Below are 24,661 nucleotides of genomic sequence, written 5' to 3'. Positions count from 1 at the left end.
ATTATCGAAAGGACAATCCTATAGTGATTGGTGTTCTTGCTGCAGCCCTCGTACCTGGCAGATGACATATAATGTTCTGGGCTGTGTGGATATTTTGGAGGCCAGCAGTTTTTCTTCATTCGGTGACTTTATTCTTTCCGATATAGTCATGCTTTGTTTGTGCTGTTGTGATGTTCACTTTCTTGGCACTCATCTTCATCAGTGGATGCTGAAGTTTCAATAAGGCATCCCTACTGTAACCTTCAGTGCTGGAGTCTAGTTTCAGAGGTTACAGAATAAAACATTTCAAAAAAAATTAATTTCTATAAAAAGGAGCATACTACTAGCCCTGATGCGTGCCTATTGTACAGTTTTATCAGCTCTTCAAGTGCTGGCAGGATCTATTCCACTAGATCTTTACGTAGTTTACAGAGGGTTGTGTTACAGATTGAAAACAAGCAATTCCAACCGACTTCTTTGATATTAGAATCAACATGAATAATCATAACATCTAAGGTGAGAAGAAAAACAACAGGAACAAACTTTCTACCTTATGACAGACACAATGGGACATATCGCTGACCACGCAGGTTACTAGAAAGTTTTCTCCAGAGGTTACCTATCTAACTGATAAAGGCAGAAGATAATGGTTCTCCCTATCGATGCAGAAGTCATATCTCATCACTGGACACTGTCGCTAAACGATAAACTGTGCAAATTCGGACTTTTTCATACTAACTTCTGCTCTTGCGGACAACGTGAAGAGTGACAGCATGTGTTATTTGACTGTGACATTTATGAGGACTTGAGAAAAAAAATTGTTAGATTTTCATCCTGGATTGGAACATCATCTTGTGGAAAACAAAGAAATTCATTCCACCTTTCAGAACTTTGCTTCTCTTGTTTTCGAAAGATGCTGATCTATTGGACAAACACCAACTGCTGCCATCTGATTTGTTTTTACCTGGGCACTATTTGTGTTATATGCAGAATGTAAATATATACTGATGAACCATATACCAGCTTAGTTTCAGTTCTACTATTATGTTTTATGCTGAATGTAAATATGAGTGTTAACATATTATTATAAAAATAAAGATATTTATTTGAACTTCATTTTGCTTTGCTGTGTTAAAAATATGACAAGCCAAAATTTACTTTTTTTTTCATTTTTTTTGGTAGAAAATATCAATAAATTACAGCCATTAGAATGTCATAAACAAGAGACAAATAAAAAAAAAAGTAGTATACCCTAATCAAAAATAAAAAAGAGACCGCAGTCAGATTTTGGAAAGCATTATCTTTTCAGATAAAACTCAGTAAGAGGAAACAACCATTCTGTGGAACAAAACTTTCACATGCAACATTGCATATTGCAATTCAATAGCACAGCACAGGAATACACTGAACACAAACATTATTCATGATAACATTGTTTATTTATAAATTACTTGCATTTCATACACGTAATAATATAATATTGTTTACTAATAATTAATGATTACACTATTTTTTCTAAAATTGAAAATGATTTGGATTTCATTTATTATAACATTGCCAAGTAGTTAGCTTTGGACCTTTGACAACCTCCTGGCCTGCTTCCCACAAAAAAAGAAAAAATACTTTTATTTTTCTCTCTCTCTACGGTAAAAATGCAAAATATTGTTCCCTAAAACAATTGCAGTAAAGCAATGTGGATTTCTCAAATGTGCGCCAGACCAAAATCGGACTAATTAGTACTTCCGCATCCTAGGATGAACTGACTAATTAGAACTCCAGTATCTGTGATGAAACGTCATGCACACCGATATCGTTTGCTACAGCAATAATATAAAGAAATGAAGCAAAATATTGTAACAGAGCTATAATGCAAAATAATGTTAGAAAGTAAAAATGCAAAATATTGTTCTCTAAAACAATTGCAGTTTCGGCATCCTAGGATGAAGCTGACTTAGAGCTGCAATGCTGTTTTTTTTTTTTTTTTTTATTATTATTATTTATTTTCTTTATTTATTTTTTGTTTTTGTATGGGCGGCTCCTAGAACAAAAGTTCATCTCGGCCTCGTTGCTCTGTTCAGTTTTTACGCATTGTCAGGGTAAGGCCAGTGTGTGTCGTGAAAAAAAAAAAAAAAATCATCCCGCTTAGGAATATCCTGTGTTGGATGAAGACAGATGAAAAGGAAGACAAGAGAGAGAGAAAAAAATTTTTCATCCTGCACGGGAGAAAGTGACAGGAAAGAAAAACTGTTTGTGAGCTTAGTGTGTGTTCTGTATTGTGATGTTGTATTTGGGCATTCTGGCTACCTGGAAGCAGCGATCACCTGGACGACTGCCTCCAGGTACTCGTCCCTAGCAGGAGGGCAAGATCTCCCCTACTAACTGCACGCCCTCCTCCCTGGGGAACTACTACTACTACTAGTAGTAGTAGTAGTGGCATGTGATGCAAGAAAGCAAGTGTATGAGCTTATGCAGCATCAGCCAAAAAAAAAAAAAGTTTCCCAGGGAGGAAAGAAAAACTTGTATAAGATGAAGAGAGTTAAGGAGAAAAGAGGAGAAGCACTATCCCGGCCCAGGGAAGCCCCAATCCAAGATGGATTGCTAGAACAACGCAAGAAAAAAAAAATAATAATAATATAATAAAATAAAATAAATGAAAGTTAGCGCTCTGGACCTTTGACAATCTCTTGGCCTTCTCCCCACCAAAAGGGTATTTTTTATTTCTTTCTCTCTCTCTCTCTCTCTCTCTCTCTCTCTCTCTCTCTCTCTCTCTCCAGGGTCGGACTAGAAAGGGTGGACTCCCTCCCCTAAGGAGTTTTTTCCCTCAAGTGAAAGAAGGGAATTGGAAATTTCATGAAAATGAACCCTGTTTTTCTTCATTCGGTGAACGGCTACTCTGTCAGCGCAAGAGAAGTGAAATTACATTTGCAGCTCAGAATGGAATTCAAACATTGAAACACATGACATTTTATGGTGAATTTTTCGGGCGTTGTGTGATAATGAAAATTCAATTTTTCTCTGGAAATTTTTTGATGATATCAAATGCATATCAAGGAAATATTGAAGTATTCAATAACAATTACTTACAATTTCCCAATCCCTCACTACGAGTAATGGATTGTTCTCACAATCTGTTACTAGCTGCGCTTTTTTTTTTTTTTTTTTTTCGTTTGTGCGCCAGGTGAGATGCATGTGAAGTTCCTTCGATATCAGTTTTCGAAGTTTATAACGCAGCTAGGAATAGAAATATTTTCTTGAAATTTCGTAAGAAGATCAAATATACATCCATGAAACTGCTGTTCCAATTTAGTCCTCTAGAAACAATTACAATAAAGCGAACTTTTTTTTTTATGAAATGCGCATTGTAGTGATCAGTTTTACAACAGTTTTTTTCTTTCCGTTTCCAGTATAGCTTCCAGTAGATGAATTTCCTTGATTTTTTTTTAGTAGATAATACATATTGAAGAAAGGAAATGCAATATTTTAGTTTTTCAAAATCAATTTGTTGCAGTTCTTTCGTACAACAATTACGAAAAGCAATAAAGCTACTGTTGTGAGTGAGCCATGCAAATTAGTGTTCGCAAGTAATGATGCTCAACTGTTTGTTTTCCACGAAAGTTGTTTACAGTTTCATTTTCTCCTTCCTTGGATCACCTTGGTAACGCTAATGACGTAAGCTTGACCAGTCAATTATCTCTCTGCGTGCGTTGATTCGTTTTAGCCAGAGGCGCCGAGCTGACGCACGAATTTTTGAACTAATGCTGTAGCGCGTTTTATTTTCAAAGCTTGGATCTTGTTTTGCCGACATCAAAATTTAATAAATTGATATGTGATCGTACATTTTTGCTGTTTTAGAGCGAATTAATAGTTTTTGCTGAGCGCTAAAGGTAGGAAATCAAAGAATATACTTCTGTTTATGTATATTGAGAGTTTCAATTTTGTAAATTGAGTAGAAATTATGAAAATTATTAGTTTTCTTCAGGGGGAGCAACTTTCGAGTTAGGGTTAAAAATTAGACAAAAACAGGGCGGACTTAGACCGGGTTAATATACAAGAGGAAAAGAGTGGGAGAAAGAACTGAACCTTGGGGAACAGCAGCGTTAGTGGAGGAGTTAGAAGACAGAGAGCTGTCTACCATCACCCGCAGTGAGCAGTCAGAGAGAGAAAACTAGATATCCAGTTACAAAGAATAGCCGGCAAATCATAGGATGGAAGCTTATTTAGAAGATCTTTATGCCAAACATGATCAAAAACCTTTCAAATGTCAAGAGCAATGGCTTGAGTTTCACCAAACTTTTCCATTGAATTTGTAACATAAGCCAGAATGTCATCAGTGGAACGACATTGACGGAATCCGTACTGGCAATCGTTGATCAGATGAAAGGTTTCCAGATAGTTTAACAGTTGGTGATTAATTGATTTCTCCATTACTTTGGAAAGAGTAGAAATAATTGCAATGGGACGATAATTGGATGTAAGGGATTTGTCACCCTTTTTAGGAACTGGCTGGATATGAGAAAATTTCCAAGCAGAAGGAAAATACCTTTTGGAATAAGAAAGTGAGAAAATGCTGCAAAGAACAGGAGTAATTTCAGGGGTGCAGGTTTTGAGAACAAGTGGAGAAATACCATCAGGACCTGGAGCTTTCTTAGCATCAGATTCATCGAATCCTTCTGACATGCTTTTGACCACAGGAGGCATTGAATGGAGTGTACTGGGAATGGTTTGAGGTGATTTACCAAGATCATCAATACATGAGTTGGGTGAAAAATTGGATGCTAGCAGGTCAGCTTTGTATCTTTGGCTGATGTGGCAACAGAACCATCTGGTTTTGTCAGAGGTGGGAACAGAGATGGGCAAAAATTGCGGCTAATTGCTTTAGCAAGAGACCAGAATGCTCAGCTACCATTTGGACAAGAAGCAAGTTTTCTACTCTAGCCTGTTCAAAATCTAGTTTGGACTGATTAATAACTACTTTACGAAGTATAAATAATATTTAATACAGTAGACCCTCGATTTAATGGACTTCGGATTTAACAGACAAAAAATTTGTCCTAAAGGCAAAATTTAGGATTTTTTTTTTTTTTTTTTTTTTTTTTTTATTCATGAATGGAGCATGCAAAAGATTGGTCAATGAATCAGCATTATCTTATCATGCATATGGTGTTGGGCTCGAGGTATTATGTTATCTAGATGAGGGAGGGGGAATTAATAGAGCGGAAGTGATTAGTGGTATGCATCAATACTGTCAGTATTCCAGTGCAGTTCTTCCTATTCTATTGTTTACATTTTGGTTGTCTTTGCATTTTACGTAATTGTGATTTTTACATATTTTATAATAAATATGTAATATCTGTCTATCATTATGGCATTGTGGGATAAAGAAATAAATGTGTTACTTGCATGTTGCACAAAAATTAGAACTGATTGAGAAGCTTGAAGGTGGTGTAACATTGCACGTGTGTGCGAAATTTTAGAGTCAAAAAGCAAATAGTTTCAGACATTCTCAAAAAAAAAAAAAAAAAACTTAAGGAGTTTGCATTAAAATACAGTGTAGATGGTTGTTCCAAGACTACTTCTACAGTTGGTAGTAGAAAACATAGAAAGTAACCGAAGATAAAACCTAGAGGAAGCAGTGTATGAGTGGTTTGTTCAGTAGCACTCAAGTGATGTTGAGTTAAAGTCAGCTGCTGAAATGCTTGCTAAGCATGTGGGCCTAAAATTTCAGGGGAGTGGTGGATGGCTGTGGTGTTTTCAAAAGTGCCACAGCATTGTTAATAAAAGAACATGTGGTGAATCTTTAGGTGCAGATGAAGAACAAGTTTGAGGCTTTCAGAAAATATCTAAATAACCTCATTAAAAATGAGGGCCTCATTTTATCACAGCTTTATAATACTGACAAGACGGGGCTTTTTTATCATGCTGTTCCTGAAAATACCCAGGCTTACAAACATGAAACAAGCACCCCTGGTCATAAGCTAAATAAGGATCGAATTTCAGTTTTATTTTGTGCAAATGCAGATGGCTTGCATTGGCTTAAGCCTATGGTAGCTGGTAAGGCAAAAAAACCTTGTGATTTAAAGGATTTAATGAACCAGTTAGCGGTGATATATTCCCACTCAAAAAATGCCTGGTTTACAATGGATATTTTCTGTGACTGATTCTTTAACTATTTTATTCCTGGTGTGCAATGCTATCAGACAGATGTATTGAAAATTCCTTCTCATCAAATAAAAGCTGTTTTACTTCTAGATAATGCACCTGCTCATCCTAATGCTGAGAAGCTAGTTATCACGGATGGGAGAATTAAATGTGTTTTTCTGCCTCCTAACACTACTTCACTGATACAGCTGATGGATCATGGTGTAATCGTTGCATGTAAGAGGTTGTATAAAAGTTTTTAGAAGAGGCGATGGCTGTTTTGGAAGAAACAGAAGATGCAGAAGAAGATACAAGAAGCACCAGGACACTGCAAAATTTACATGCATACAACATCAGATCTGGTATATTCAACTTAGCAGCTGCGTGGAAAAATGTAAAGATTACTACCTTGGCCAATACTCGGAAGAAGTTGTTGTACGACGTAGAACCTGAAATGAACTTTGAGGGAGTTGAGGCGTCTAACTTTCGGGACACCCTTCTGAGGGCCAGCAACAAAAATGCAACTGTGAATGATGTGGAACAGTGGTTCAAAAATGATGGTGATCCGGCCTATCAAATTTTTTCTGTGGTAGAGATTGTGGAAAATGTTCTTAATGGAGAACAAGAGGATGATGATGATGATGACAAAGATGAAGAATCAGCTGAACCTCATCCTAAATTGTCTGTTATAAGACAATATATGGATGAAATCATACATAATATTGAATCATCATCAGACCCTGTTATGCTTTCTTATTATGAACATTTTAGAGAATTTCGATCTATGGTAATAAGAAAGCAGCACCAAGGTGTAAGGCAACTGAAGCTTGATTTCTTCAAGACCACTTCGTTAACTGGACCTGTTTCACCAGAACCCTCTACCAGTAAGGAATTAATACTTCTCCATCCGGTGCTTAGAGGGGAACAGGTATCCTGTGTGTTATCAGACACTCAGCCTAAAACACTGATGGATCCAATATCTCTCTATTACAGAAGATTTAGGAGAAGTCCGGTTGGCCTGCCTCCCTAAAATCCACTCATGCACACCTTCTCGATGGTAAGCCCTGTTACGTCACTTAGGTGGCAACGAACGTGTAGGGTGGTTCTCTTCAAGACGCCTGGTCAGCGTGAAGAGGAAAAGACCAAACCCTCCAGCAATGAGAGCACAACAATACAAATGGCCCTCAGTCCCCAGCAGCTTTCACTCTCCCTCTTACGGCAGCGAGAGGATCAGAGTGGAAGCAGAGGGTGCTAAGAATCTCTGGGTACGACCAGGCTGCCATGCACGGAAATTGAACTTGGCATGTTATAACGTACGATCACTCATCGGTGAAGACAGGATATTAGAGCTGGAAAAGGAATTAGAAAATGTGAATTGGAATATCATCGGTTTGGCTGAAACAAGAAGAAGAAATGAATCACTTATAAGTTTATCAAGTGGAAATCTGCTGTACACCAATGGAAACAGTGAAAGGAGTGAAGGTGGAGTTGGGTTTCTGGTCCATAAAGATTTTAAAAACAACATTTTGGAATTCAAAAGTACATCACCAAGGGTGTCAAGACTAATATTCAAGATTTCTAAGAGGTACAAGCTAAAGATTATAATGATTTATGCACCAACATCGAGCCATGATGATGAAGAGGTTGAAGAAATGTACACTGAAATTGAGTCTTCTAGATGAGCAGAAAACCCACTACACTATTATTATGGGGGACTTCAATGCTAAGGTTGGAAAAAGGCAAAACAGCGCAGAAAGAGGCACTATAGGAAATTTTGGAATTGGTGAAAGAAATAAGAGGTGAAAGACTTGTGGAATTTGCAGAATCTCAAGGACTGTCAGTAATGAACACTTTTTTCAAGAAAAGGGTGAACAGAAAGTGGACATGGAAGAGTCCAAATGGATTAACAACTAATGAAATCGACTTCATCCTCACTAACAGAAGATATATTGTGAATGATGTTACCGTCCTGAATAAGGTAAATGTTGGAAGTGATCACAGAATGGTAAGATGTACACTTGATATAGATGTAGGAAAGGAAAGGAAAAAACTGACTCGAGTAAATAATACAAAGGTCTTTGAAATAACAGAGGAGGAGAAAAAGCAGTATGTACTGGAACTTAAGAACAAGTTTGAGCTTCTGCAGACTGCTCAGGACCAAGATATCGACGAGGAATATTACAACTTTCTGAAAGTGATAAAGCCCAAGAAACCTATAGGGAAACAGAAATCCAAAGAAGAAAAAATTAGTCAAGAAACACTTGTCATGATGAACCAAAGACAACAAATGAAGATCAAGAAAAACACTGACAGGGAGAAAATTGAGTATACTGAGTTATGCAAAGCCATTAGAAAGAGACTCAGAGAGGACATAAGAAGATTTAACACAAGAAAAGTAGAACAAGCATTAAGGGAAAACAAAGGATTTAAATCAGCAGCCATGAGCAGTAATACAGAAAGACAAATGATACTGAAACTGAAGAATAGCGATGGTGTACTTATAAACAGCAGAGAAGGCATAATTCAAATAGCAGAAGGCTACTATAGAGAATTATACAAGGAGCGAGGGAATGATACCAGCAGTGGGGAACATGGATTGCAAAGTAGCAACACATACGACATACCCGATATTCTTCCTGATGAGGTAGAACATGCATTGAAGAAAATGAAGAATCGGAAAGCCCCGGGGGAAGATAAAGTTACTGTAGAGTTGTTAAAATTGGGAGGAAGAGACATAACACAAAAACTGGCAAGGCTCTTCACAAAGTGCATTAGAAAAGGTGTGATGCCTAAGCAGTGGAATAATGGGAATAATGCAATCATAGTTTTGCTGCATAAGAAAGGAGATAAATCAGAAATTGGAAATTATAGACCAATTAGCTTGTTATCCCATATCTACAAGTTGTTCACAAGGGTCATTACTAACAGATTAGAAAGAATACTTGATGAGAATCAACCGAAAGAGCAAGCTGGCTTTAGGACAGGATTCTCAACTATGGATCACCTTCACGTAATATCACAGCTAATGGAGAAAGCAAATGAATATAAAACACCATTATGCCTGGCATTTGTGGATTATGAAAAGGCATTTGACTCCATACAGCATAAGGCAATGTTTCGGGCACTGGAAAGACAAGGCATAGATACTCCGTATATTATGATTTTGAAGAAAATATATGAGAGTGCTACATCCTTTATTAGACTAGACAAAGACAGTAGGAAATTTAAAATCGAGAAAGGAGTTCGACAAGGAGACACAATATCTCCGAAGCTGTTTACTGCTGCCCTTGAGGAAGCTTTCAGAAGATTAGACTGGTCACAGAAAGGAGTCAACGTGAACGGAGAATACCTAAACCATTTATGATTTGCAGATGACATTGTGGTTATAAGCCACGATCCCAAAGAATTAGAGGAAAATCTTAATCAGTTATGCACAGTTAGTAAGGATTTTGGACTAAAGATGAATATGGCTAAAACAAAAGTAATGATGAACAAGTATGCCACAGAAAGGGAAATAATGATTGAAGGAGCAGTAATTGAAAAGGTGGAGTCATATACTTATCTGGGACAAGTTATTAGCTGTAATAATGATAAATGGCTGGAAGTCAAGAGAAGAATAAATTTTGGATGGATAGCATTTAGGAAATATAGTCACATACTGAAGAGCAATATCCCAGTTTGTCTGAAACGTAAAATAATGAACCAATGTATACTCCCCACCATGACTTATGGAAGTGAAACTTGGGCACTCACCAAAAGAATGGAAGAGAAGCTAAGAACTACACAGCGAAGAATGGAACGAATTATATTGGGAATCAGACTGTTAGATAAGAAGAGAAACACATGGATTAGGCAGCAAACTCAAGTAAAGGACATTCTTATCAAAACTAAAGAACTAAAATGGTCCTGGGCAGGACACATAGCTCGAAGACATGATGACAGATGGACTAAGAAAATAACAGAATGGTACCCAAGAGGAGCTAGAAGAAAACCTGGAAGACAAAGGCGGAGATGGATAGATGAAATTCATGAGTTTTTGAGTAGTAAATGGATGGCCAGTGCTCAAAACAGAAGGAACTGGAAAGTTGCTGGAGAGGCCTTCATCCTGCAGTGGATTGAGAATGGCTGATGATGATGATGACTTCTCCATCCATATGGCAGTTGTTTCTGACTCTGAAAATTGTGATTCTTACAATTAAGTTCATATTAATATTGAATATTATGTATCTTTTTTTAATGTGTTTTGTATGTTTTTTATTCAATGGAGTTTAAGAATTTTAAAGTATTTTTTCCCCCTCTAAAATCGATTTAAATGAAAAAAACTAATGTTCACATTTAAAACAAGTGGTGGAAACACTTCATTAGTTACAATGTATAGTTTTTGACGTGCTTAATTAAAATAAAGTTTGGTTCCTGTCATAAATTTATTTTTATATTTTTAAAAGATGTTTTAGTGGCGTGTATAAATTACTCAATGTACATTATAATAATATTTTATTCATACTTATACATTATAGAGGTAGTTCTTGACTTTACAAGTTAATTCATTCCTAGCGCACGCTCGTAAAGCGGAATTTATTTCCCATAGACATAAGGTTAAAAATAGGGGTTACATTCTCAACAATGAAATTAGTTAGGTAATTAGTTTGTTTAAACAATGATTGATTTATCCAAAGAAATGAAAACGTAGCCTGTAAAATCAAGCAAATTATAATAATAGAGAAATTATTTATGACTTACAAATGTTAAAGAATGTTTATTCTTCTTCATCATCAACATCGACTAAATGTACACTCGTTGATCACTCATTATTGGCTCGACACTCGTTGGTTTGTAGCACAAGGAGTCGTTGTCGTCTTCAGAAATGTTTCAAGAGGTGTTTGTTTCCAAGATAATCTTCTCTTTTAATTTATGTTTTTTATATGATTGAAGATTTCAGTAAAGGGGAAACATTGTTTGTTTCCAAGATAATCTTCTCTTTTAATTTATGTTTTTTATATGATTGAAGATTTCAGTAAAGGGGAGACACATTTCACCATAATAACGTAAAAAACCACACAATTCCAGCTATCGATATTTTCGCAAATGCAAGAAGATCGAGTTTACTACCCGTTTATAATTGCTTGCAGTAACAGAAAAGCCCAATAAACCTGAAAGTGCAAATTGTTTTTATTGTTTTATGGTCATGACCTCCAGAAATGTGCTTTAGAAAAATATCACAAAGGCGTTCAAAATTGATTCTTATAACGGAACATGTGATAACAAAAGTATGGTGCGTTTAATGATTTGAATTAGTAACTGATACAATTTACAAACCGTGCTCACAACCTTTTATATGGCCTTAAGGTCATGCTCGTGACTTAAAAATGACATTTTAGAGAGATAAATAGCTTAGTTATACAGTGAAAATTTCAACTTCTGAGATCTTGAAACGAATTACTAAAAAACAATGTGTTACTGGGTTCACATTACGATATTTTAACGATGTGATGGTGTCTCTGGAACTGATTAATATTGTAAAGCGGGGTACACTGTATTGTATAGCTATGCACATGGTTTGGAATGCGTTATGAATGTTTAACATGCATTTTTTGCAATTAATGTTCATATTTTCGATTTTATTGATACTTGATACTTGGGGGGAAAAAACTCATAAACCCGGGAACTTATAAAGCGAGAACTGCCTGTAATAACATTTTAATACATCCTGTACATTGTAAGTTCATTATTAATATATGTTTTTAAAATACATTCAATTTAACGGACTTTCGGCAATAGTGGACACTCCTTCCCCCAATTAGTCCGTTAAATCAAGGGCCTACTGTAATAATTTTTATTATTACGCAATGAAATAATAATTTTATTATTATTATTAAAGAATCGTTTATAAAAACATAGTACTGTAAATATTTTATAATAAAAATTCAGAAATATTATACGATTTCAGAGAATATAGGCTTAGTGGTTCGCATTAAAAAGATTATGTCGAAAGGGGGTCACGATAAAAAATATTACATTTAAAGGGGTTCGTGAGTCAAAAAAGGTTGGGAACTGCTGCTATAAAGTTTTTAACATCCACATGCTGCAACATGGTAATATGTAAATCATGGTCCTCTGGCAGTGAACATTTTAAAAATCTATTATTAAATTTTGTGTGAGACCATAAAAAGTTTAATACTTTGTTTTATAGTTGTTATTTTTTTAAAAATAGTAAGGACTTAAAACCAACCTGTACGTAAAATGTTTTCATGTTGTAATCCTGTTAAGCCAAACATTTTAGTGATTTGTTCGCTGTGATTACACTGAACTGTACATTTTCAACCATAAAAAACGTTTAGGGAAAACAAAATATGACCATATATAAATTATTCCTTCATTTCTTTCTTCTTTCTGTATAGTTATCACAACTCGCCTACCATATTTTCATACATCACTATCATAAAAAAATTAGATATTTTTGTTCATATTCTTTAAATAACTGTTTAATTACAATTAATTAATTGCAGAAATGTTTAAAAATTAACTTAAAATTTTAATTGAACATTTGCCAAATGTTTTGGTTTTTAGATTAGGGCATGGAAGACACCACTGTACAGGTATGCTGCTTCTCTGACTGGGTCTGTCTACTTGTTATTAAATCTTTGTTATTCACTTGGTGAAATAATGAGCAGTTAAACCTGTGCAGAGTGTAATCTGCCTTTAAATTTTTAAAGAATTGCAGATTATTCTCAGATGTACTTGCTGTACCACTTCTTCAGTGCTGGTAAAAACAGCAGGACTGGTAAATTATGGTGATTTGATTACACATTTCTTATTTGTTAAAGTTTAGCCTTAAATTAGTTAACAAAGAGCTATTAGCAAACGTCAGGTAAAGATTAAATTTTAACAATTTTAAATACAATCAAACTTGTTTATAACGAGCACAGAAATAACGAGATCATGGCTGTAACGAGAAAAAAGCCATAATGATTTTAATTTATGCGTATTCCCTTAGAGTCGCTCACTGTTGTAACGAGCATACTGTATGGATATACCAAACAAATTTTGGTAAATATGCAGATATTCTTAATTGCTCGTGTAGTCAAAAAATCTCAATTCTTGGAATAGACGAAAATGAAAAGGGTGACTTAGCATTATGACCACCTGCATCAGATTAGCAGCCAGTTTATGACCTTGTCCTTCTGAGGATGGGGCTATACGGTAGTGCATTGGCGTTCCGTTTGTAGCATTACCTTATTTACAGATTGTCTTGTATTCACTGAACCATAAATTTATTTCAGGACTTCTAAAAACTTTGTATGCAGATCACTTTATCGTTTAAAGAAAAATCAGTTAGAAATGAACCCTTCTCTCGATTCACAAAAAAGTCTACATTATTTGTGAGTTCGAACCTGGTGCAATAACGTGGACGTGGTCCGATCTTGAAGGCTCAAGCATAAAAATTCGCTAAACAATTTGGACACAACATTTTTTTTTTGTGTAACAACAGTTGGCTGGATCGATTTAAAAACCAGCATAACATTGTTTATGCAAAAATTAGTGGAGAATCTCGATCTGCAGATCCAATATTGGTAAATGAATGGATTGACCATGTTTGGGCAGAAATCAGGAAAGATTTCAATGACAAAGACATCTACAACAGTTGTGCTACTGCAACAGGATCTAGAAAATTTGGATAGATGGGCTGAGAAGTGGCAACTGAAGTTTAACATTGACAAATGCAAAGTACTGCATATGGATAGAAGTAACCCCAGAAGAATGTACCAACTGTGCGGTGCTACACTTAGGGTGGTAGAAAATGAAAAAGACCTGGGAGTGATTATGCAGTCAGCTATGAAGTTTTCTGAGCAATATAGACAGGCTGCCAGAACAGGTCATGCAGTATTGTCAATGATATACAGGAATTTTGCTAGCAGGGAAAAGGAGGTGATTATCTCTTTGTATAGGACAATGATCAGGCCACGCCTTGAGTACTGCATACAGGTCTGGAGATCTGATTTTAGGAGGGATGTAGAGTTGCTTGAGCGTGTACAGAGAAGGGCAACAAGATTGGTGAGGGGAACAAAGAGGTTCTCTTACCAAGAAAGGCTTAAATTCTGCAAATTGCAGCAGCTGGGGACTAGTCACCTGTGAGGTGATCTGATTGAGGTGTATAAGGCCTTGAATGGGTTGAGCATGCTGAATTCTGATGGAATTCTTCCTCTTGCTCAGATTATGAACCTGATGGGGCATAAATTCAAATTGAGGAAAGACAGTTGTAGAATAGATGTGCAGAAATTTGCCTTTAGCCAGCAGGTGGTTAATTGCTGGAACAAACTTCCATCTGTCGTTGTGGAAGTTGATAGCTTTAATAAATTCAAGGAGGAACTAGACAAACTTTTAGAAGGAATAGCTGTGTGTGAAATTGGGTTTTTTTTTTTTTTTTTGGCTGATACTACATAAGCTCATACGCTTGCTTTCTTGCATCACATGCCTCTATTACTACTACTACAATGTCGACAACACAGCAATTTTTTTATAATTTGACGCCTGACAATACATTTAAATTCAAAAGGGGGAAATGTGTTGGTGGAAAAAAAATCAAAGGCTCTCTTGACAGTGCTCATATATGCAAAAATGACAGGAACTGATAAAAAAAAAAAAAAAAAAAACTGTTTGTATCAGAAAATCATTAAAACCTCTGTTACAAAAACGTAAGGAAACTTCCTGTGGATTACACTGCAAACAAGAGAGCTTGGATGACTTCGGATATTTTTCGGGAATACGTAAATGATTGAAATAAGGAGCTATTCAAAAAGAAGAAAAATATTTTATTGTTAGTTGGTAACTGTCCTGCACATCCCCAGATTCAAAATTTGTCCAACGTTAAGTTAGTATTTCTGACTCCTGATGCGATGACAATTTTATGACCAATGGAGATAGGTGTAATCAAGAGTTTGAAAGGATTTTATAAATGATTTCTAGTTCTACATCTGATCAGTCAATTAAGAACAGAAACTTACCAAGTCTATATCGATATTGGATACTCTCAATTTATTGAATGATGCGTGGAACAACGTTACTTCAACAACCATATCAAATTACTTGAACAAATCAAAATTAAATTCAAATGAAATTTCAATTGTAGATGAAGAAGATGGAAACGAAGAAAACAACTTGCCATTATCCGAATGGTTGCTACATAATAACATTGTAGGTTTTAATAGAGATAACATCGATGAATTTGTACAAGTTGATAACAACTTATTGACTAGTGGTCTTCCTACAGAGAGTGACGTTGTAGATGCTGTGCTCAACAAAGACAATAACAATGGTAAAGACAATGATTGTGATGACAGTTGAAAGTGAATCAAATTCAGTGCTGACAATCTCACAAGCTCAAGGTGCAATGGACATGTCAATTTTTTTGAAGGAACTGAGGCAAGTATAATGAGACTTAACACGTTGAGTGTTTTAAGGGAAAACTTGAGAAATATCAAAGTGAAATATTTAAAACAAACATGAATTTTAAGATTCATAAATAAAGACTAATTGAAATTGTATTTATTATTAAAGAATTTGGTTTTTTTTTAATACAGAGAAATAAATTGTGTTTAGTATTAAGTGTAGGGTTTTCAAATTACAGACAAATAAATTGTGGTTAATATTACGTGTATTGCAGTTTATACAAGCATATTAATACAAATAATACGTAGGTATATACTTATATTATTTTTTTCTCTCTAATATTTCTTTTGTTTTTCGAATCTGCTTTTTTATCAAGTTATTGAGAATTTTAAAAAATAGGAGGTAGATTTAACTCATCACTGATATAAAGTGTTCATTGTTTAATGGCTCCAGGGGTTCCGCATCTCCGCTATCACTGATATAGCGAGTAACGGTTATAACGAGGCAATTTTGTCAGTCCGTTGATGCTCATTATAACCAAGTTTGACTGTATAATTTTACATTGGTTATTAATTTAGTTAATAAGATTAATAATCAAAATGAAATAAATTAACATTTAGTAAATGGAGAACTATGAATACATTAGACTCTTGTAATTGCTGTCCTTATGAAACAGTCAGCCTCGCCTACTAAGACAGTGGTTTACAGTCCATTATATGTTCTGTATACTCTCAAACTAAGAATGTTTTGAATTACAACTCCGGTTAAATGGAGAACTATGAATACATTACACTCTTGTAATTGCTGTCCTTATGAAACAATCAGCCTCACCTACTAAGACAGTGATTTACAGTTCATTATATGTTCTGTATACTCTCAAACTAAGAATGTTTTGAATTACAACTCCGGTTAAGGTCTCTGGGGCTAATCATAGGTTATTTTGTTGCTGAGGGTGAGGGGTATTTAGAACAAGAATAGGGATTTGGACGTTGTAGGATTAGATATGTTTGGTACCTGATCTTTGTGAGCATCTTAATTGTGTGATCGGGTTCAAGATTATGTTAGTAGAAGGTGGGGTTCTTTTTTCGAGATATACTTATTATGGTTATCTTTGTTTTTTATTTTGTTCTAATACTATGCTTTTGAAAATATGTATATGGTTATTGTTGGTTATACTGATAATGAAGGATTCTTTGTATGGTATGTGTTTTCTGTACCTGTCAGTGGTTAGGACCGAGGCGTTCTTGAAATCTCATTGATTCTCGCATCAGGCTTGGAAAGCAATCTGGTTTTGTTATTTGGCTGTGAGCTATGTCATATTTATGTTCTTTAATTCTTTTGAATAACCTTCTGTCATTTGGTCCCATATATGATTTTTGGCAATCTTTGCATTGTAAATTGGACGTTTGGTGGAAAGAGCCTTCATCAGGGGTGAAGTGGGAGAAGGATACCATATTTTTAATGGTTTTAATTCTTGTAAATCTGGTGAACAACCCATATTTTTTTGGCCATGCTTTTAATCTGTTCACTAATTTTGGGGACATAGGGGATGGTAACGTACTCATTTTGTTTTTCTGGTTATTTGTTAGATGCTTGTGTGTTGAGTTTTTTTTTTTTCATTTCTCATTGTTTTCATTTTATAAGTTTTTATGTGGGTACCCGTTGTTGCTAAATATTTGGGAAATTCTGTTGATTTTGCTATTGAGTGCTTGATCTTTGCAGTCTATAAGCTCTAAGAAAACTTCTTAAGAATACCTATTTTTGTGTTCATGGGTTGATTGGAATTAAACTTTATAACTACTCCTGTGTCTGTTAGTTTTCTGTATATTTCTGTTAAGAGAGAACTATTAGGTGTCTTTAACAAGAGATCTAGAAGTGATATGCTATTGTCTTTCTCTATTTCTGTTTTAAATTTTATGCATGGGGATGTATTTAGGTAGTCGTGAAAGTTGTTTAATTCCTCCAACCCATGTGGCCAAATGGTTAGTATGTTGTTGACATATATACCCAGGATGTGGGTTTTAGAGGGGAATTGTCTAAGGCTAAGTCTTCAAAAACACTCAAGGATTTCTGATAGGAGAGAGGGGGGGGGATTGCACATATTTAGTCCAATCTTTTGTTTGTATAGGGTGTGGGAGAGTTAGAATAATCTTGATATAACTACACACTATGCTGCTAAAGGAATATTTAAAATTATAGAAATCTTTATTGCAATAATAATAATAATAATGGTAATACAATGGATACATTGCAATAAGCCCTTCACGGCCACAAGGCCAGGGGTTAACAGTGATATTACAATATGTAAGAAAGGAAATTAATAAATTAAATATAAAATACATATATGAACGAATCAAAAGTAAATAGAGCTCAACACTCAAAGTATAACACAATTATAAACATCACAATGAACAAAGAATATACAGGTGGAAAACTACAAGGTTCATTGGTAAGCCATCTTCATGTCGCATTGCTGGATTGCGGCGTTAAGGCGAGCATCAAGGAGCAGAATCAGGGACGGGGAAGTACAATTTAAGGATGCGGCGTCTATACTCCTTATCACTAGAAAACTTATTAAGGTCAGCATCCAAAGACTGGGCACATGGAAGTAGCTGATATGGCAGAAACCTATCGGATAGGTGGAGACGGCTGAGATGTGGGCATAGAGTTGGAGTCACTCTGAGGGAAGGCTGAGGGACTCTCCAAGAGCACAGGTCCCAGAATGATGGTGCCGAGATCTTTCCAGTGATCATTTTTACAGTTGTGGTAAGGCATTTCACCCTAATCAGCGTGGGAAGCCTGTGAATTTTTATCAAACTGGCCATTTCAGTTGTCCTTAACTGTGGAGGAAGTTTATGTTTGTTTATGACCCATTTTAAGAGCCAAAACTCAGTAGAAAAGAGTGGTCGAATTGTGCTAGGGGCGGCAGATGCCCATACTTCTGCAGCATATAGAAGCGGAGAGTATACCGTGCTTTTTATATATCTTCTGGTGGTCGTTACTTCATTAATATAATGCAAATGCTGTTTGGCCATCCATCGGAGTCGAGCTGCTTGGGTGAGCAGCTTTTCCATGTGGTTACCAAAGCAGAGCTTAGGATCAAAAACAACCCCCAAATCAGTATGTTTCTTGACGATGGGAATAGGGGAATTGCATAGTGTTGGCTGAATATAGGAAGGCGTTTTCTTTAACGAGAGTATCATAAATTCAGACTTTTCTGGATTTATTTTTAGTCCAAACTGGTCGAGGTAGTTTGCAAATTGCAAATTCCAGGAGTATATTGTTAATTGATGCTGTTATCACAAGAAGATCATCATGTGGAGAAATCAGTGTGAGGAGCTTCATATCATCAGCATAGCATAGAGTATCATGCCTGGACTCAACAAGCGGAGAGATGAGCGCTGTAAATAAGAGGCCGGATAAGACACCACCCTCTGGCACGCCTGAAGAGACACATCGCTCGTATGTTTGGCCGTGGACAGTAAGCCGGATTATTCTATTTTGAAGAAGTGAGAAACTGTAGAGTGTCTCCCTTGATTTGATAATGGTCTGAAAGTAGCTTCAGCATTGCAGGAACATTTATTGAGTCAAATGCTGCTTCGAGGTCTACATAAGTGACTGCAAGCTCTGCATGAGATTCAAACGCAGAGAGGATAGAGCTGGTGGTGGCTAAGAGATTAGTCACAGTGGATCTATGAGGAAGAGAGTAGTGGATTTGATGAGGCTGATGTGGAAGAAGTTGTTTAGTTAAAATGGGGAGAAGTATCTTCTCTAGGAGTTTTTGAAGACTTGAGGCATTGGAGATTGGCCGGTAGTGCTTAAGAAGAGTAGGTGATTGAATTTTTGGTATAGGCTTCACAAGGTAGATGTTCCATTGCTGGGGAAAGAAATTACTTGACAAAATAGCATTAAAAATAGTTTGAAGGGGACCCAAAATGTATGAGCTAAGACATTTAATAATGAATTGGGGTATTTCATCTGCACCTGCCTTAGCAGAAGCCGGTGTAGAATTTATGGCAGAAATAAGCTGTTCCCTGGAAATTGATACTGCAGAAAGCGTGTCGGGGGGGATTTCAGTTGTTGGTGTCTCAAGATGAGCACATTGTTCCGAGTTCGAGGCAAATCTGCATATAAAGTCTAGCCACTGGTTAGGTTCAAGTTTTTGTGGGAAATCAGAAGGCCGTTCAAAGTAGGGGGTTTTTCCTCTACGAAGGGTGGTGTCTACATAATTCTTAATTGCTTGAGATTTCAGCCTGTTGAATGTTGCACGGGATCTAGAGTAGGCTATCCTGTCTTGAACACTTTGCGACTGCTTCCACATTTTGTGGAGTTGCTGTTTTAATTTGAAGCTCATATTAAGATGGGGAGTCCACCATGCTCTGGACCGAGGCATAATAGAAATTCTCTTTGATGCTGCAAATGTCGCAATCGTCTTAAGCCAATTAGTAAGCAGATTTACTGCAATTTCAAGATCACAGTTTTCTAGGACTGACCACGGGATGGCAGAGGCAGCCTCAACACATTTAGCAATGCTCAAAAATCTGGGACTAACTATTACTCGGGTGTTAATTGAATTCACAACATTGAAGTTTGGAGCAGGTATCTGTAAAATAACAATAATTGGCTTGTGGTCCGAATTAAAATAAGTCTCTGGCATGTAATCAGGTGTGCAAGGAAAAGAGGCAAGGATGAGATCTAGTTGATTGTTACCTCTGGTCGGGAGGTCATTAATCATTTGTAACCCAGTACAAGATAGGTTTGACAGGAGCATTTGCTAAAGATTAGCTAGTTGGGGAGGAAGATTAAAGTCTCCACAGACAAAGTGCAAAGCTGAATGATGAAGCTGGTTAATGATCCAGTTTGATATTTCATGGATGGCGTCATATGAAGGTGCTGGGGGTATATATATGGCAATTACATCTATAAGAACACTATTGTAGCTGAGAGTAACAGCGAGAGATATGCTGTTGTTTTGCTAGATACTTGATGAACAAGTGAGGCCTGTGAGCTCTTAAAGAAAATGGCAACGCCGCCTCCTCTTTGGTCAACTCTGGAAGTAAACGCTGATTTATACCCAGCTGGAGTACAAGATGTGAAAAATTCTTGGTCTTTATCAAGCCAGGTTTCTGTAACACAGAGAATATCGATATCACTAGCGAGCAAGATTTGATCAATGATATCCAGTTTGTTGCGGAGGCTTCTAACATTCTGGTACAAGACTCTGATTATGCAAGTTTTGTGAATCTTTTTAAGGCATGTGTCTCTAATATTTTTATTCAAGGCAGGCTTTCTAGTTTGTCAATTCGTGACCCACGTTGGGATGAGCATTCCCGAACTGTTATTTATTGGTGGTTGAAGGCTGATGGTAACAATTTTTTGATGCCGCTGTTGTCACCACTTGTATAATTTTGAATTATGCTGCGCACATTTTGAGAAATTGCCCGGAATGTGGGCCATTCATGCTTGTTCCCTTGCAGCGTTGATTGCTATCGAGGAGGGTGAATTAGTTGAGGTTGTTGATGGGGGCTCTTTTTCTCAGAAAATGGTCTGATATATATACCTTGGGGCCAGGAGGCTGGATCTATAACTTTTTTATAGACAGCAGGAGAACACATTATAAGGAAAGAGGCATAGCGTGTTTGCCGGCTTTTAAGCCGTTTAACCTGAACTGAGAGGTTATGTTCCTCGTTAAACATTCTCATTATAGATTCAGGAGATGTTCTAGGTCCAAATCTGGATGCAAAAATCTTGGTTTTGGTGGAAACTACCGAGATTTTTCTCGGTAGTTTCCACCAATTTCTCGGCCAGTGTCAGACGAGATTTAGAAGCTGTTACTAGGCGGGGAAGGGAGATCTGGTTATGAATATTAGCGTGATGGGAAAGGCAATCAATATTGATATCAGAAAGGCATCTAGAGGAATTTGAGGCAGGGTTGGCTGTGGTAATGAGGGAACTTTGTTTATCTCCAGATGGGACGTAAGTATCGCTAGAAGGGCTATTGGTAAGCATACCAGCATATGACGTGGGCAGAGCTTGATGGGCGTTTATTGAATTACTGTTTAGTTCTGGGGCTTGTAGGGAGTGTTTATTATTTTCTGGTGGGTTCTCTGGTTGGGATACTTCTTCATAAGATTGCAGCTGTGGTTGGTCACCAGCCTTCTGCTGAGGGCGTGATTGGGCCCTGCTAATGTGCTCAGTCGGAGTGTCTGGAGATCTATCTATTGATTGTCTCGAGTGAATTTGAGCATGGGAGCCAGGCTTTATAAGGCTAGGAGGTTTGACAGTTTGTGTAGATTTTGTCCGTTTATTTATTATTGGTGGCTGAGATGTCAGCTTTCCATTTTCGCTCACCAAAGAGCAGAGGTCAGAGAGCATATGCGTGATATGTTTATTTTGGTTCCTCAGCAAGTAAACTTCATCCTTCAGATCCTCAATTTGGGATCTCAACTGGTGAATTAGGAGGACCAAGAAGTCTACGCTGTCTGACTGTAGAGGAGGGGTCGACACTGTAGCTTCGGCGTTAATTCTTGGAGATTCATCTTCACGTTGAAGAGTACCTGTTGTGACTAGCGTCTGGTTTGAGGTGGAGGACACATTAACGACCGAAGCACAATTTTGATCATTAGTTTCCGGTGGAGACTTGGACTGATTAGCGCTGCATACACCGTGGTTGGCAATCCCGTCAGGTAGTGTTCCGTTGACCACTGTTTCGTCGCATGCGATGGTCATAAGTTCAGGCAAACCAGTATATGAATGTTGAATGAGATCAGTTAACATCTGGTCGATAGGGCTAGTTTCAGTCTGGGATAGAGGAAGTTCAGATACTTCAGCGTCTTCTCTAAGGCATTTGTCACATGCGAACCTTCTCCGACGTAGTTTAGAAAGATATGCGATGTCTGTTTTAACTGAGTGGGCACAAAAGTTTAATTTGCATACATGACATCGAATGGTTGGTTCCTTCCCGTCACGGCAGGCTAGGCAGACGAATTGTTGCAAGTTACTCTGTTTCTGTGACATGCCTGATTTAGGGTCTTTAAATTGCTTGGAAGTAGTGAACAATGTTCAGTTTTATTAGTTAATTTTTAATTCCGAATAGTTTGTTTGCTCTGGCACTATTAAGCTTGCAGCTTTTATATTCGCGTTTCCAAAGAGATTACTGAGAAACCACAAGAAAACATAAATGGTTGTGACAGGTGTGCTAAGCACAAAAGACAGAAGAGAGGGAGGATTTCCCTAGGGAACTCAGTAGTGGCGATGCTTTCTAACTTGGTCAAGGTTGACTCATTGTCCACTTAAGCCTTCAGGGTAGTGGGGCGTTTGCTAAATTCTTGAGGGCTAAAGCGCTGTGCATACATCGTAATGAAGAACTTCAAACGTGAGCAGAATAATTAAAAAATCAGAAATACCTGTTTATCATATCACGAAGATGATACCACATCAAGCTTGAGCAGAGGAAGAGGAATTCATTGGTAGGCGAATCATTTCATAACGTAAAGTATAACTAATCTAAAACTGAATTAATATGAGGAGCGTAAACGAACACCACATGCCACAACTTGCGCACGCTCAGATTCTTCTTATTCAGTTATTCAGCTTATTCAGTTATATATGTGAAGATCTATTGCCACTGTTTAGATATATAAATTTTATTTTAAAGTTTGAAAGAAAAATGGACTAGAATATTTTCTCTTGTGAACAGTTCAAATTGCTTTTCATAAAAAATTATCTTCATTTCACAGATATGGATTATCTGGTAGTGACGTGCTAGATAATGTAGCCTACGCTAGAGCATATAACACTGACCATCAAACACAACTGCTTATTCAAGCTAGTGCCATGATGGCTGAATCCAGGTAAGAATTTTTCTCTTGAAAAATTTGTTAAAATTTATTAAATTGTTAAAATTCTGTGCTTTGTTTCATTTAGAATTATGATTTTTTTTTTAATATTCTTTAAAACTGCCATCTTGACTGTTCTGAGTTATTTGCTTTATTTTAAATACATTGATTTCTGATACGGTAAACCACTGTGAATAAATAGATAACATGACTAATGTTGCAGGCTAGAGGATGAAAAATGGGACAAACTGGTATTTCAAACTATTGCTGCTTTGTTGATTATATTTTACTACTTTTTCTTTTGCTGCTTGTGACAAATTTAGAAAATAAATGTTTCAAGACTTTTAGGTTCTTCTAGTATGTATACTGTAATTTCACAATTCTGTACATCTAATTTTAGTATTAATATTAAAATGACAATCATGTAAGAAAGCAAATTTATTCTGCATCTGCCAAAAAAAAAAAAAAAAAAAATTTCATGTTATTTACATAGTGAAAAAGTATCAGTTAAGTTCTACATTAAATTTTTCAAAATTCTCTGCCTTTTCCATTCTTGCAGGAAACAAATTTTGCAGCACTTTGCCTAAAGGTAAACTTAAAGGAGTATACTCTACTCTCCAATTGCAACTCACTCCTCTGTCCTTTAACAAACCCCTAATCCACTGTTGGATTTTCTGTTATCCTCACCTGCTCTAATTTATACAAGAATTTCTCATGAGGAACCATATCAAAAACCTTATTAAAATCCAGATATATAATAACAAAGTTGTTTCTTGCATCCAACTGCTTTGTAACCTTGTTATAGCAGTTTTAGATTTATCAGGCAATATCTCCCCTTTGTGAAACCATACTGAGACCCGTTTAGAATACTATTCTTATCAAGATGGTCCTATATTGCATCTTCTACCATAGATTCCATAAACTTACCAGTCACAAATCAAACTCACTGGTCTGTAACTGCTCATGACTACTTTAGCTCCTCCCTTATGGATTGGGAAGACATTGATATGTCTTTAGTCCAAGGGAATAATCCCTGAATCTAATGATCTTAAGGCTCGACGTAGCCAAGTGGTCAGTCACATGATTGTAGTAATGCACATGCATTTGAGTGGACCATGGTTTGGGCCCACATGACTGCTGAATACTGTTATGATTGCATTCAGTTTCATAGTGAGTAATTGTAAACTCCTGACGTACCAGGTTACTAATGGTTGGATGCACTTACTTGCTGCTTTTTTCAATGTAACTGAATTAGATAGTATGAACCAGAGCTTTAATGCTCAATACGTTCTACGTTGATATCAATATTTGTAAAAGAA

The 24,661-nt window shown here is 36.5% G+C and overlaps 1 protein-coding gene across 1 annotated transcript in view; it reads left to right on the top strand.

Annotated features, from left to right (window-relative positions):
- spn-A (RAD51 recombinase homolog spn-A) overlaps window positions 1-24,661 on the top strand; it is a 163,453-nt gene that overhangs the window by 118,633 nt on the left and 20,159 nt on the right. Inside the window, exon 7 of the mRNA XM_090370766.1 lies at window positions 23,244-23,357. Coding sequence (XP_090226892.1) covers window positions 23,244-23,357 — 114 coding nt within the window. The remainder of the gene's footprint in view (window positions 1-23,243; window positions 23,358-24,661) is intronic.

This window comes from Mastigoproctus giganteus, chromosome 3 (assembly GCF_048544385.1).
Source record: "Mastigoproctus giganteus isolate SK-2022 chromosome 3, ASM4854438v1, whole genome shotgun sequence".
Taxonomy (NCBI): Eukaryota; Metazoa; Arthropoda; class Arachnida; order Uropygi; family Thelyphonidae; genus Mastigoproctus; species Mastigoproctus giganteus.
Note: the sequence above shows the minus strand (reverse complement) of the source record. Positions and strands in the feature narration are given on the sequence as shown.